Source organism: Gigantopelta aegis, chromosome 1 (assembly GCF_016097555.1).
Source record: "Gigantopelta aegis isolate Gae_Host chromosome 1, Gae_host_genome, whole genome shotgun sequence".
Taxonomy (NCBI): Eukaryota; Metazoa; Mollusca; class Gastropoda; order Neomphalida; family Peltospiridae; genus Gigantopelta; species Gigantopelta aegis.
Window position 1 is genome coordinate 8,726,924 of NC_054699.1, and position 13,480 is coordinate 8,740,403.

The following is a 13,480-nucleotide window of genomic DNA, read 5'->3' on the forward strand; positions in this document are numbered from 1 at the left end:
ATTGACTATTGGAAAGCTGAAGTCATCCATTTTATCACATAGCTTTGTATGAACGTCAGTGTCGTTCTGAATCTCTATAGATCAAAGTATGAAACAAATTTATACTTTCTGTAGTTTCCTTTATTACTAACTTTAGTGGATATCCATGTACAGATCAAGGTATGAAACAGATTTTATACTTTCTGTAGTTTTCTTTATTACTAACTTTAGTGGATATCCATGTACAGATCAAGGTATGAAACAGATTTTATACTTTCTGTAGTTTTCTTTATTACTAACTTTAGTGGATATCCATGTACAGATCAAGGTATGAAATAGATTTTATACTTTCTGTAGTTTTCTTTATTACTAACTTTAGTGGATATCCATGTACAGATCAAGGTATGAAACAGATGTTATACTTTCTGTAGTTTCTTTATTTCTAACTCTGCTAGATACATCAATGGAAGGTAACGTGTGATCTTATTGTAGCACTCGGAACTACAGGGACCAGCTTTTATTCAATGAGAATTATGAGATGATGCGACACCTGTAATAAATACAGTACAGTAGAATATCTACTAAATCTAATACCATAAAGCCCAAATATATACAAAGCATTATATAAATTACAAATAATAAAATCTCAAAGGAAATTATGTTAAATAAATCACAAATTGCATATATTATTCAACATCAAAATAATCACATAAATATATTTACTCTTTACTGATTGACGTTACTGGCTTTATAGTATTTAAAGAGAGATAAAAATTAACTTTATAAATTACTTTTATCCAATTTTATTAAACATTATACAATTTATATATAAAATATACAAGATAAATATTAGGGTAACCTACTAAATTGATATTATACCAATCTCTTTTTACGTACCCTGTTGTTTTATAAGGGCGTTTCTACACCAATTTCCCAAAAGCAACACAAAACCTAAATAAACAAATAAGCTAAAAGTAACTTATTACATAAAATATGTTAAAACTTTACATTCTTATATTATCGCATTACGACATACGTTAACATTAAAGAAATAGTTACATATCTGATGCATCCACATATTTCAATTATAAACGAAATGGTAACAGTTACAATATGAATACCAGCTAAGTTACCAGCTGATATATAAAATAAATATACAATAGCACTCCAACTGTACAAATAACCAGACTTCTTTTCCCTAACATGTATATGTACACTTCGTTGAATATCATTAGAAGACATTGTTTCAAATGAATGATGAAACTACTTTATCTTCTCAATACTGGCATTCATTTAAGTCGGTAAGTCATCTCAGGGCAGCTGCAGAACAATTTAGGGGAGTGGATCCAACGTCCAAAAAGGCCACTTACAGTATTCTAAAGTACACTAGCATTTATCATTTAGAGGATTTGCATGGTACACTGAAGTTTCCAGGAGGGGTGCGCAACCCTCCCCTGGATCCGCGTCTACAAGTAAACATACATTCTAATACTACAACGAAACCAGACACTATTACTGCTGCTGCGCATATTCCGCAACACAACACCCTCCCCCTGGATCCGCGCCTACAAGTAAACATACATTCTAATACTACAACGAAACCAGACACTATCACTGCTGTTGCACATATTTCGCAACACACCCCCCTCCTCCTGGATCCGCGCCTACAAGTAAACATACACTGTAATAATACAACGAAACTAGGAACTATTACTGCTGCTACACATATCACCCTTCCCCTGCAACATAAGTAAATATGCATTCCCTACAACAACCTCCTGGATCCTGCGCACATATTGCGTAACACATACATCCGCGCCTGTAAACATAGATTCTGCTACAACAACGAAACCAGGAACTAATACTGCTGCTACACATATTGCGCAACACATCACCCTCCCCCTGGATCCGCGCCTACAAGTAAACATACACTGTAATAATACAACGAAACCAGACACTATTACTGCTGCTGCGCATATTGCGCAACCTGGATCCGCGCTACAAGTAAACATACATTCTAATACTACAACGAAACCAGACACTATTACTGCTGCTGCTGCTGCACATATTGCGCAACACATCACCCTCCCCCTGGATCCGCGCCTACAAGTAAACATACACTGTAATACACTAACTATTACTGCTGCGGCACATCTGCTGCAACAACGAAACCAGAAACCCCAATACTGCAAACTATGGTAATGCAAATAAAGTGATGATCAACATCAATTAAAAATTCAAACAATGTGCGCACAAATATCACAGACACTGTATTTTATTCTACTTCAATTTGTGCTGTATCCCCAGCACACGCAGGGGCTCAACCCCAGGAACTATTACTGGATCCGCGCCTACAAGTAAACATACACTGTAATAATACAACGAAACCAGACACTATTACTGCTGCTGCACATATTGCGCAACACATCACCCTCCCCCTGGATCCGCGCCTACAAGTAAACATACATTCTGCTTCTAATACTGCTGCTACACACGCAACACATCAGGATCCGCGCCTACAAGTATACACTGCAACGAAACCAGGAACTATTACTGCTGCTGCACATATTGCGCAACACATCGCACAAGTAAACACATCACCAACGAAACTAGACACTATTACTGGATCACGCGCCACATACCGCGCCTACAAGTAAATATACATTCTGCTACAACAACGAAACTAGACACTATTACTGCTGCTGCACATATTGCGCAACACATCCCCCTCCCCCTGGATCCGCGCCTACAAGTAAACATACACTGTAATAATACAACGAAACTAGGAACTATTACTGCTGCTGCACATATTGCGCAACACATCACCCTTCCCCTGGATCCGCGCCTACAAGTAAACATACATGCTGTTACAACAACGAATGAATGAATGAATGAATGAATGAATGTTTAACGACACCCCAGCACGAAAATTACATCGGCTATTGGGTGTCAAACTATGGTAATGCAAATAAAGTGATGATCAACATCAATATAAAAATTCAAGGTTTAAACAAAAACAGTGTAAAGAACTGTGCAAAAATACAAATACAAATATCACAGAATTTTACGGACACTGTATTTTACTCTAAACTTCAATTTGTGCTGTATTGGCCATTCTCAAAGAGAATGTTACACCCCTGCACCACGGTGAGGTTACAGCACACGCAGGGGCTACAACAACGAAACCAGGAACTATTACTGCTGCTGCACATATTGCGCAACACATCACCCTCCCCCTGGATCTGCGCCTACAAGTAAACATACATTCTGCTACAACAACGAAACCAGACACTATTACTGCTGCTGCACATATTGCGCAACACATCACCCTCCCCCTGGATCTGCGCCTACAAGTAAACATACATTCTGCTACAACAACGAAACCAGACACTATTACTGCTGCTGCACATATTGCGCAACACATCACCCTCCCCCTGGATCCGCGCCTATAAGTAAATATACATTCTCCTACAACAACGAAACCAGGAACTATTACTGCTGCTGCACATATTGCGCAACACATCACCCTCCCCCTGGATCTGCGCCTATAAGTAAACATACATTCTGCTACAACAACGAAACCAGACACTATTACTGCTGCTACACATATTCCGCAACACATCACCCTCCCCCTGGATCCGCGCCTACAAGTAAACATACACTGTAATAATACAACGAAACCAGGAACTATTACTGCTGCTGCACATATTCAGGGTTGAAAATTAGCTGTCGCCCAGACGCCCGTGGTGACCTATAATTTGCTACGGGCGACTACGGATTTGACAAAGGTAGTCCGTTGGACGACCATTTATTTTAGGCTCTGGCGAGTGTGGTACCAGTTAAAAAGCGAAACGCACTGAAACTGAATCGAATGTGACAACACATCGCGTCTATGCTGGTGTGTACTACAGATCTGGTAGCAGAAGACAGAACATGTTTTGTCTTGCCAGACTCACTTTCTGTGATTTTTGGCCGAGTCATTCTAAAAATAAGGCTCGAAACGTATTATAGACACTGCATGCACTTATTAAAATCTGGAAGTCGTGGGCTTATTGGAATGGACAGGATACGCTACTTTTTGACAATTGTTATTCAATGTTATGTTAACAATTAATCATATTTAATCAGCTTATATTATTCTGAGACAAAGTCAAAATCTATCTTGAAGGACCGGTCTCGGTGGCGTTGTGGTTAAGCCATCGGTCTACATGCTGGTAGGTACTGGGTTCGGATCCCAGTCGAGGCATGGGATTTTTAATCCAGATACCGACTCCAAACCCCGAGTGAGTGCTCCGCAAGGCTCAGTGGGTAGGTGTAAACCACTTGCACCGACCATGGTTTGTGCTATCCTGCCTGTGGGGAAGCGGAAATAAAAGATCCCTATGTGGCGACAGCGGGTTTCCTCTAAACAAAAGTGTCAGAATGACCATATGTTTGACGTCCAATAGCCGATGATAAGTTAAAAAATCAATGTGCTCTAGTGGCGTCGTTAAATAAAACAAACTTTAGTTTTACTATCTTGAAGTTTTAATTCACATTAACGTAAGTGCATGCGCCCATATAAAAATAACAATGTAATTTTTCATTACTACAGGAATTATTCCAAAGGTCAGTTAATTGATTGTCGTTGTCGGTATTGTTATACGTTTAACGGGACAGACCCTAGTGTTTAAAAACTAAGGCATATTGTTTACTATTAGAGCCGTTTATCATCACTGAAATCAAACTTTACTTATATTTTGTTGTTTATATTATCCATTTCCGTGCAACCGACGTTTTTTTATTTTTAAAAACGCACGTACGTCTGAGAAGTAACAGTTATATAGTGAGGTTTTAGTCTATTTTTAATGGTATTTTACTGTTTCAATTTCACAGACCCTTGTTTCATTCTCTTCTAACGTTATCCAAATGTGTTACAGGTTTGTAACTAAACCAAACTTAGTGTCCATTTTTACGGTTTGAAACTAGGGTCTGCGCCTTTAAGTGATTTGCATAAAATAATAACAGATCAGATCTAAAGTCTTGCAACTTACATGATGATATAACCGTCCAAATATTACTGTAATAAACAATAAGTACGTTTTTATGATGTGCATGAAATAATAACAGATCAGATCTAAAGTCTTGCACCTTACATGATGATATAACCGTCCAAATATTACTGTAATAAACAACAAGTACGTTTTTATTATTTGTATCAAATAATAACAGATCTGAAATAAAGTCTTGCAACTTGCATGATGATATAACCGTCCAAATATTACTGTAATAAACAACAAGTACGTTTTTATGACTTACATGAAATAATAACAGATCAGATCTAAAATCTTGCAACTTACATGATGACATAACCGTCCAAATATTACTGTAATAAACAATAAGTACGTTTTTATGATTTACATGAAATAATAACAGATCAGATCTAAAGTCTTGCAACTTACATGATGATATAACCGTCCAAATATTACTGTAATAAACAATAAGTACGTTTTTATGATTTCTATGATAACAAAGTGCATCGTATATTATTGGTAAAATGCGGGGGGGGGGGGGGGGGGGGGGGGAGGCGTATTGGGGTTTTTTTCACATATTTATTTTTCATTCAATATTTATTTTATTAGTAGCCCTCATGCATCGCCAAAAAGAGGACTGCCACTCCCAGACTGATTTACTAAAGTATGCGCAGTTCTGCCTTTACTATATTTGTACTGCATTATATTTTACTTCAGACAGAATGGAAGTCAAGCTGTATATCTTGGTTGTTCTATCATTTTGTCTTCACCCCTATATTACAAATGAGATTTAATCTATATAATTAAATGGTAATTTGAAAAGAAACATTTTTATTTATACTGGATGTCTTTCTCATAAAATGTTATTTGAATTGGTATATGTTTAAAACTTAATAGCATGTTTTATGTGAATTTTAATTTTATTCATTATGAAGTTGTACGCCAATTCATCGGTTTCCTTTTAACGCAAACGCACCATATGTTTAACGTCCAATGGTTCAATAAATGGTTCAACAGAGGCCATGGTTTGTGCTATCCTGCCTGTGGGGAAGCGCAAATAAAAGATCCCTTGCTGCCTGTCGTAAAAGAGTAGCCTATGTGGCGACAGCGGATTTCCTCCAAAAAACAGTGTCAGAATGACCATATGTTTGATGTCAAATAGCCGATGATAAGATAAAAAAAATAATGTGCTTTAGTGGCGTCGTTAAATAAAACAAACTTTAGTTTCCTACTTAAATGACAGAGAAAACATTACTTAAAGCACAACGTCTTCCATGCAGATCTAGCTAAGAAACAGTTCTGATTCGCGTTTATGATACATCGACTACGTCGCATCGTAGACTATACTATATTAACCTGCTTAGGCAAAACGGTGGTGACAATCGGTTATAAAAGGAGTTAATGTATACATTGTTATAGTTTCAAATAAGTATCGAAATAGTATAGCCAGATACCAGAGAAATAACTTCTTGAAACACAAACCAGATTGCAGAGAAATAACTTCTTGCAACACAAACCAGACTGCAGAGAAATAACATCTTGAAACACAAACGTTGAGAATGAATACCATAGAATTGTTTAATAAAGCCTGAACTAGATGGATAAAATGTACAAACAGTGATTTTGTTTTAATCATTAATTCACCACTTAATGTCCTTTGCCTTAGCAGAAACGTTTAACATGATACTGCAAAGTAAAGTATCGATATTTTTCAGTTGGTATGCATAGCCTATAACTGCACTGTACAAGGCATTCCAGGTCGAATCATCATCACCAGTTTCTGGTGAATACTTGAATATGATGTCTTCAGGGACTTATAAGATGATACTGTAATTCAAATTTTCGATATTTTCGAGTTAGTATTCATGGCCGATAATTGCGTTGTGCAAGTCATTCCAGACCGGATCACGGTCAGTAGTTTGTGGTGAATACCTGAATATGCAGTCTTCATCAATAACGCGTAAAATGGGATCAGGAATCTGTTGATCATACTCACTGTGCACCAGCACCAGCACACGGTCAGTTCTTAGATCGGTTATATTATAGACGCCAGCTTTCACTGCGAATGTCATCCACTGGTCTTCATCAACATTCTGTGTTAACACAAACACAGTTTTCCAGCTTTCCATTATCCCCTGCATGATCCCGTCAACCATCTCGTCACCTGGGAGAATCTCTCGATCGCGTAAATAAAGTCTCAAATTCCGTTCTTCTTCCAGATTTCTTACCATGTCATACCAAACGAACTGCTCGGCCGATTGTGTGTAACATATAAACGCGTCATAAGGAAAATCACGACAATGTGGTAAGCGTAAGGGAGCTCCAAAGATCCTCAGAAAAAAACAAATAATTCTTGATTTGAATTTTATTACTAAGATAATACACAAAATAGTTGTCGCTTGCATAATTAATCCTATTATAGCCAGAAAAAGCCAAAACGGGCCAACACAAGACCGCCATTCTTGTTCAAAACGATTGTAGATATCACGTGTAGTTGTAACAGAGCCATTTTCAGATATACATTTGTAGTTTCCGCCGTTGTCCAGTTGCACCGGAGTTTCAAACAGCCATAGAATGAACCTCTGACTGCTACATCCACAGAACATGAGGTTATTTTCTAACATCAGAGATAAACCTTTTTTAGAATCTCGATCTACCAACTTGTCTAAAGCTGCCGTCGTAGCAGCATCCAATTCACTCAGAGAATTGTCTGAAAGATCTAGAGTCGAAAGGGACGGCGTGGATTTGGTATCAATGGGAAATGTTTGAAATTTATTACCTGCTAAATTAATCACCTTTATTTGGGAGTTACTTTTCAATATATCTCTCGGCAGTATATTCAAGTCATTATGCGACATATCTAGCACGCTTAATCTTTCCAAATGCTGAAAAAGCCTTTTTCCATGTTCCATCAAGTAATTGTCTTTCAATGATCTTCCACCCAAATAAAGTGTCCTAATGTTTGGAAATGCATCTAGAAAGCTGGGTTCAATGTTCAGATCAGAGTTATGTGAGAAGTCCAGAGTATGCAAGTTTTCAAGACCAGATATTTCTATAGAAACATCTGTCAAACCAACAAAACTCATATTGATAACGTTTACTTCCTCTCCATTTACAAACTTTACATCAGGTGTGATCATGTGGCCCAAGTTTGTGCTAATACCGCATATATTTACAAGACTTAAATTGCGTGGTAAATATATTATTACAGGTAAAGATGACGATCTTTTAAAATTGAACCTTCCACTCGAAACACCGAATCTGGACTTTGTAGTATCTTCACAAAAAGAAAGTCGTTTGTCGTTTGAAGAAAACGATATATCTAAATAGCGTAGGTGAACGAAGGTTAGAACAGTCGCAACATAAGTTTGATCATAAGCCTGGAATCGGTTTCTCTGTACGTCGATATGTTCAATACACTTTGAGAACGTAGTTGCCATTAAACTTGGAACATCCATCAAAAATACTTCACAATCGACTACAATTAATTGCTTGACGCATATATTCCCCAAATATTGCAAGACTTGTGAATCCAACTTTGTTGCTTGTAATTTCTCTTCTGCTGAAATGGACAAGGAAGGTAAAACTGTGTGAAAATGAATAGTCTCCATTGACCTGTGTTGGAGTCCATGCAATGATAAAAATGCTTTTCGAATTCCAAGTGGCCTGGTAAACCTCATTATCAGATGGCGAAGGAAAATAAGGGGTTTAAACGTGTCAAGTTCTATATCTTTGAAAGAACAACCATATAGGTAAAGTGACTCCAGCTTAGAATTTTTAAACGCTTCAAACGTGTTGTTAAATAGTTGCAACGTATTGCAATTGGGTCCTAATTGAAGAACTCGAAGATGCTGCAGAAAACTAAACTGTTTGTCAAAAACAGTGTTGTGGAATGTATCAATGTACAGGTTCTCTACATTTCGCAGCGGTTTGAACAGGTCGTCAGGATAAGATCCCATATCCGTGTTTAGATTACCTTCAATATGCAATGTTATAAGATTTGTCAGTCGTTCAAACACTCCAGTCTGGAAAGTCAGGTTATTATAGTCGAGTTGATTAAATTCCATATCCAGCGTTTGTAAAGACACACAGCCATGAAATGTTTTAACCTCTAGCAGTTTTAATTGATTACGTGCCGCTATTAAATGCTTCAGTTTTGAAAATCTTTTAAAAGCAAAATTTTCAAGTACTTCAAATTCATTATCACTGATATCTAGGAAAACAATGTCAGATGGTAAATTTGAAGGAACTCTTGTAAGGTTTCGGTGGGTGCAGTCTGCGGAAAGTCCACCATGCTGCGAGGAGTTGTAGATGTTACATGGAACAACCGTGCTAGCTGATCCTCTCGTGTCCATCAAACAGATCAGTGGAAGTAAGGATAAAGTCATTACCTGAAAGAAAAGCAATCGAAGAAACAAAACAAATAGTATTTCTTACAGAGAGAGAGAGAGAGAGAGAGAGAGAGAGAGAGAGAGAGAGAGAGAGAGAGAGAGAGAGAGAGAGAGAGAGAGAGAGAGAGATAGATACATACATACATACATACATACAAATAGACAGACAGACAGACAGAGACAGAGACACGGAGAGAGAAACGTGTTTCTGATCCTTCTATTATTTGTACTAGGTTAAATTTCATCTTATTTCCTAAAATATTGTTTTTCGTACGTGCGAAATTATTTGAAGACAAACTCCAGTTTCGGCTTCTTACAAATATTGAGACAACCAGAAACACATTGAATACACAGACAATGATATTCTAAACAAGAAAATATATTTAATATGTAAGTTTAATTGTAGAAATATTTTATTAGTCGGAAACATTTTACAATGCAGCAAACTCAGGAATGTCCCTTTAATGTGTTTTGATCCAGATAGGATACGGGTCGTGACAAGAGCAAATATGGGTACCAAACCGTGTCAATCCGTTTTGGGCTCAATTCGAATACGTACATGTATGTGGATTGAGCAGCACCCTTACGGGTCAGTTCGGTTTGGGATTCTGGTGTGTCAACGGTACGTTGGCGAATACGGTTCAGTTCGGGTCTGTTCAGATCACATGGTGCAGAAAAAGAAATGTTTTGTTTAACGATACCACTAGAGCACATTGATTTTTTAATCATCGGCTATTGGATGTCAAACATTTAGCAATTTGTATGTATAGTCGAAGAGAGCAAACCCGCTACATTTTCTGTTGGAAGCAAGAGCTATTTTATATGCACCATCCAATAGAAAGGATAACACATAGCACGGTATTTTATATGCACCATCCAATAGAAAGGATAACACATAGCACGATATTGTATATGCACCATCCAATAGACAGGATAACACATAGCACGGTATTTTATATGCACCATCCAATAGAAAGGATAACACATAGCACGATATTTTATATGCACCATCCAATAGAAAGGATAACACATATCACGGTATTTTATATGCACCATCCAATAGAAAGGATAACACATAGCACGATATTTTATATGCACCATCCAATAGAAAGGATAACACATAGCACGATATTTTATATGCACCATCCAATAGACAGGATAACACATATCACGGTATTTGATATGCACCATCCAATAGACAGGATAACCATAGCCGGTATTTATATGCACCATCCAATAGACAGGATAACACATAGCACGGTATTTTATATGCACCATCCAATAGACAGGATAACACATATCACGGTATTTTATATGCACCATCCAATAGACAGGATAACACATAGCACGGTATTTATATGCACCATCCAATAGACAGGATAACACATAGCACGGTATTTTATATGCACCATCCAATAGAAAGGATAACACATAGCACGATATTTTATATGCACCATCCAATAGACAGGATAACACATAGCACGGTATTTTATATGCACCATCCAATAGACAGGATAACACATATCACGGTATTTGATATGCACCATCCAATAGACAGGATAACACATATCACGGTATTTGATATGCACCATCCAATAGACAGGATAACACATATCACGGTATTTGATATGCACACATCCAATAGCAGCATCCAATAGGATAACACATATCACGGTATTTGATATGCAGCATCCAATAGAAAGGATAACACATATCACGGTATTTGATATGCACCATCCAATAGACAGGATAACACATATCACGGTATTTGATATGCACCATCCAATAGACAGGATAACACATATCACGGTATTTGATATGCCAATCGTGGTGCACTGGCTGGAATGAGAACTAGCCCAATGAACCACCGACAGTGACCAATTCTGGACAGACAGTGCATCAGGCGAACGCTTTACCACTGGTTTACGTTATGGTACAAGTCATGTGATGTTCCAATCCCAAAATGTTTGATGAAATCGAAAATGAATATTGTTTTTGTTTGTTTGTTTTGTTTTGTTTTTGCATACTAGTGTTGCAAGGAAACAACACACCGTGAGCACTTCGGCCGAGAACAATGAGCCGTAAGCGTCTTCCATTTTGTGTTTGGCGTGAGAACTAACTTCCCAGTGTCTCCACAGACATGTAAAATGTTAGACGTCATTATTTGTTGGAATTCCCCAAAACGTGGACCCCTCGCAAGTGCATACCGGTATCGGTCGTGTAGTCGACAAGCGGTCGGGACTTAAGACTGGTAGGTACTTGGTTCGTATCCCGGTACCGCCTCCCATAGAGAGCGAGTTTTAACAACTCAGTGGGTAGGTGTAAGGACAGTACACCGACTTCTCGCTCACTGACGATTAACCTGAACTGACAGCCCATATAGCTGACAGTGCCGGATTTATAAGGGGGCAATTTCCCCGGGTCCCCCTGCCAGAGGGCCACCCAGACTAAGGACCTCCTTTATTAAAAAAAATGTAATAATTATATAATTAGTTCGGGTTTTTTTATTTGTCATGTAATTTAATTTTTATGTTGAGGGGCCCCAGGACCTGAAGTACCCCGGGCCCCCCAAGGTCTAAATCCGGCCCTGATTACTGGTGTGTTTGTTTCCAGGAGAGTTAAAGTTAAAGTTTGTTTTGTTTAACGACACCACTAGAGCACATTGATTTATTAATAATCGGCTATTGGATGTCAAACATGTGGTAATTTTGACATATAGTCTAAGAGAGGAAAACCGCTACATTTTTCCATTAGCTGCTAGGGATATTTTATATGCACCATTCCACCGACATAACAGCACATACCACGGCCTTTGTTATATCAGTCGTGATTCACTGGCTGGAACGAGAAATAGACCAATGGGCCCACCGACGGGGATCGATCCCACACCGACCACGCATCAATCGAGCGGTTTGCGTCCCGCCCCCTTCCAGGACAGTTTGCTTGGACATTAATTTGATATAAGTGCGAAAATAAATGTAAGTAATTAAAATGGAAGTGTATTTGGTGTGTCTCGGATGAAACCCGGAATTCATCCCAATTGAACAGCGATGTGTCATCGGCGAAACGGAATGCGGTTCAGTAGGCATTACAACGTATCAACGTTTATCGTTGACGCACTAAACATTAAAACGAATCAGTCTGTTTTGATCCGGATAGGATACGGGTCGTAACATGCTAAACTTAAAATGAATCAGTCTGTTTTGATTAGGATAGGATACGGGTAGTGACATGCTAAACTTAAAACGAATCAGTCTGTTTTGATCCGGATAGGATACGGGTCGTGACATGCTAAACTTAAAACGAATCAGTCTGTTTTGATCCGGATAGGATACGGGTCGTGACATGCTAAACTTAAAATGAATCAGTCTGTTTTGATCCGGATAGGAAACGGGTCGTGACACGCCAAGCTTTAAAATGAATTATTGCGTTTTCATCCGGATAGGATACGGGTCGTGACACGCTAAACTTTGAAACGAATCAGTGCGTTTTGATCCAGATAGGATACGGGTCGTGACACCCCAAACTTTAAAACGAATCAGTGCGATTTGATCCGGATAGGATACGGGTCGTGACACGCCAAACTTTAAAACGAATCAGTGCGATTTGATCCGGATAGGATACGGGTCGTGACACACCAAACTTTAAAACGAATCAGTCTGTTTTTATCCGGATAGGATACGGGTTGTGACACACCAAACTTTAAAACGAATCAGTCTGTTTTGATCCGGATAGGATACGGGTTGTGACACACCAAACTTTAAAACGAATCAGTGCGTTTTGATCCGGATAGGATATGGGTCGTGACACACCAAACTTTAAAACGAATCAGTCTGTTTTGATCCGGATAGGATACGGGTCGTGACACGCTAAACTTTAAAACGAATCAGTGCGTTTTGATCCGGATCGTGACACACCAAACACGAGTACCAAACCGTGTCAGCCCGTTTGGTCTCAATTCACTGGGCTGCGTCCCGCCCCTCACGGGTCAGAACGGTTTTGGTCTCAATTCTCTGGGCTGCGTCCCGCCCCTCACGGGTCAGCCCGTTTTGGTCTCAATTCACTGGGCTGCGTCCCGCCCCTCACGGGTCAGAACGG

At 38.6% G+C, this 13,480-nt stretch overlaps 1 protein-coding gene across 1 annotated transcript in view; it reads right to left on the reverse strand.

Annotated features, from left to right (window-relative positions):
- Positions 1-5,146: 5,146 nt before the first annotated feature.
- LOC121370316 (toll-like receptor 4) overlaps positions 5,147-13,480 on the reverse strand; it is an 18,822-nt gene continuing 10,488 nt past the window's right edge. The window contains exon 2 of the mRNA XM_041495461.1: positions 5,147-9,382. Within this exon, the coding sequence (XP_041351395.1) occupies positions 6,848-9,382 (2,535 nt within the window). The 3' untranslated portion in view covers positions 5,147-6,847. The remainder of the gene's footprint in view (positions 9,383-13,480) is intronic.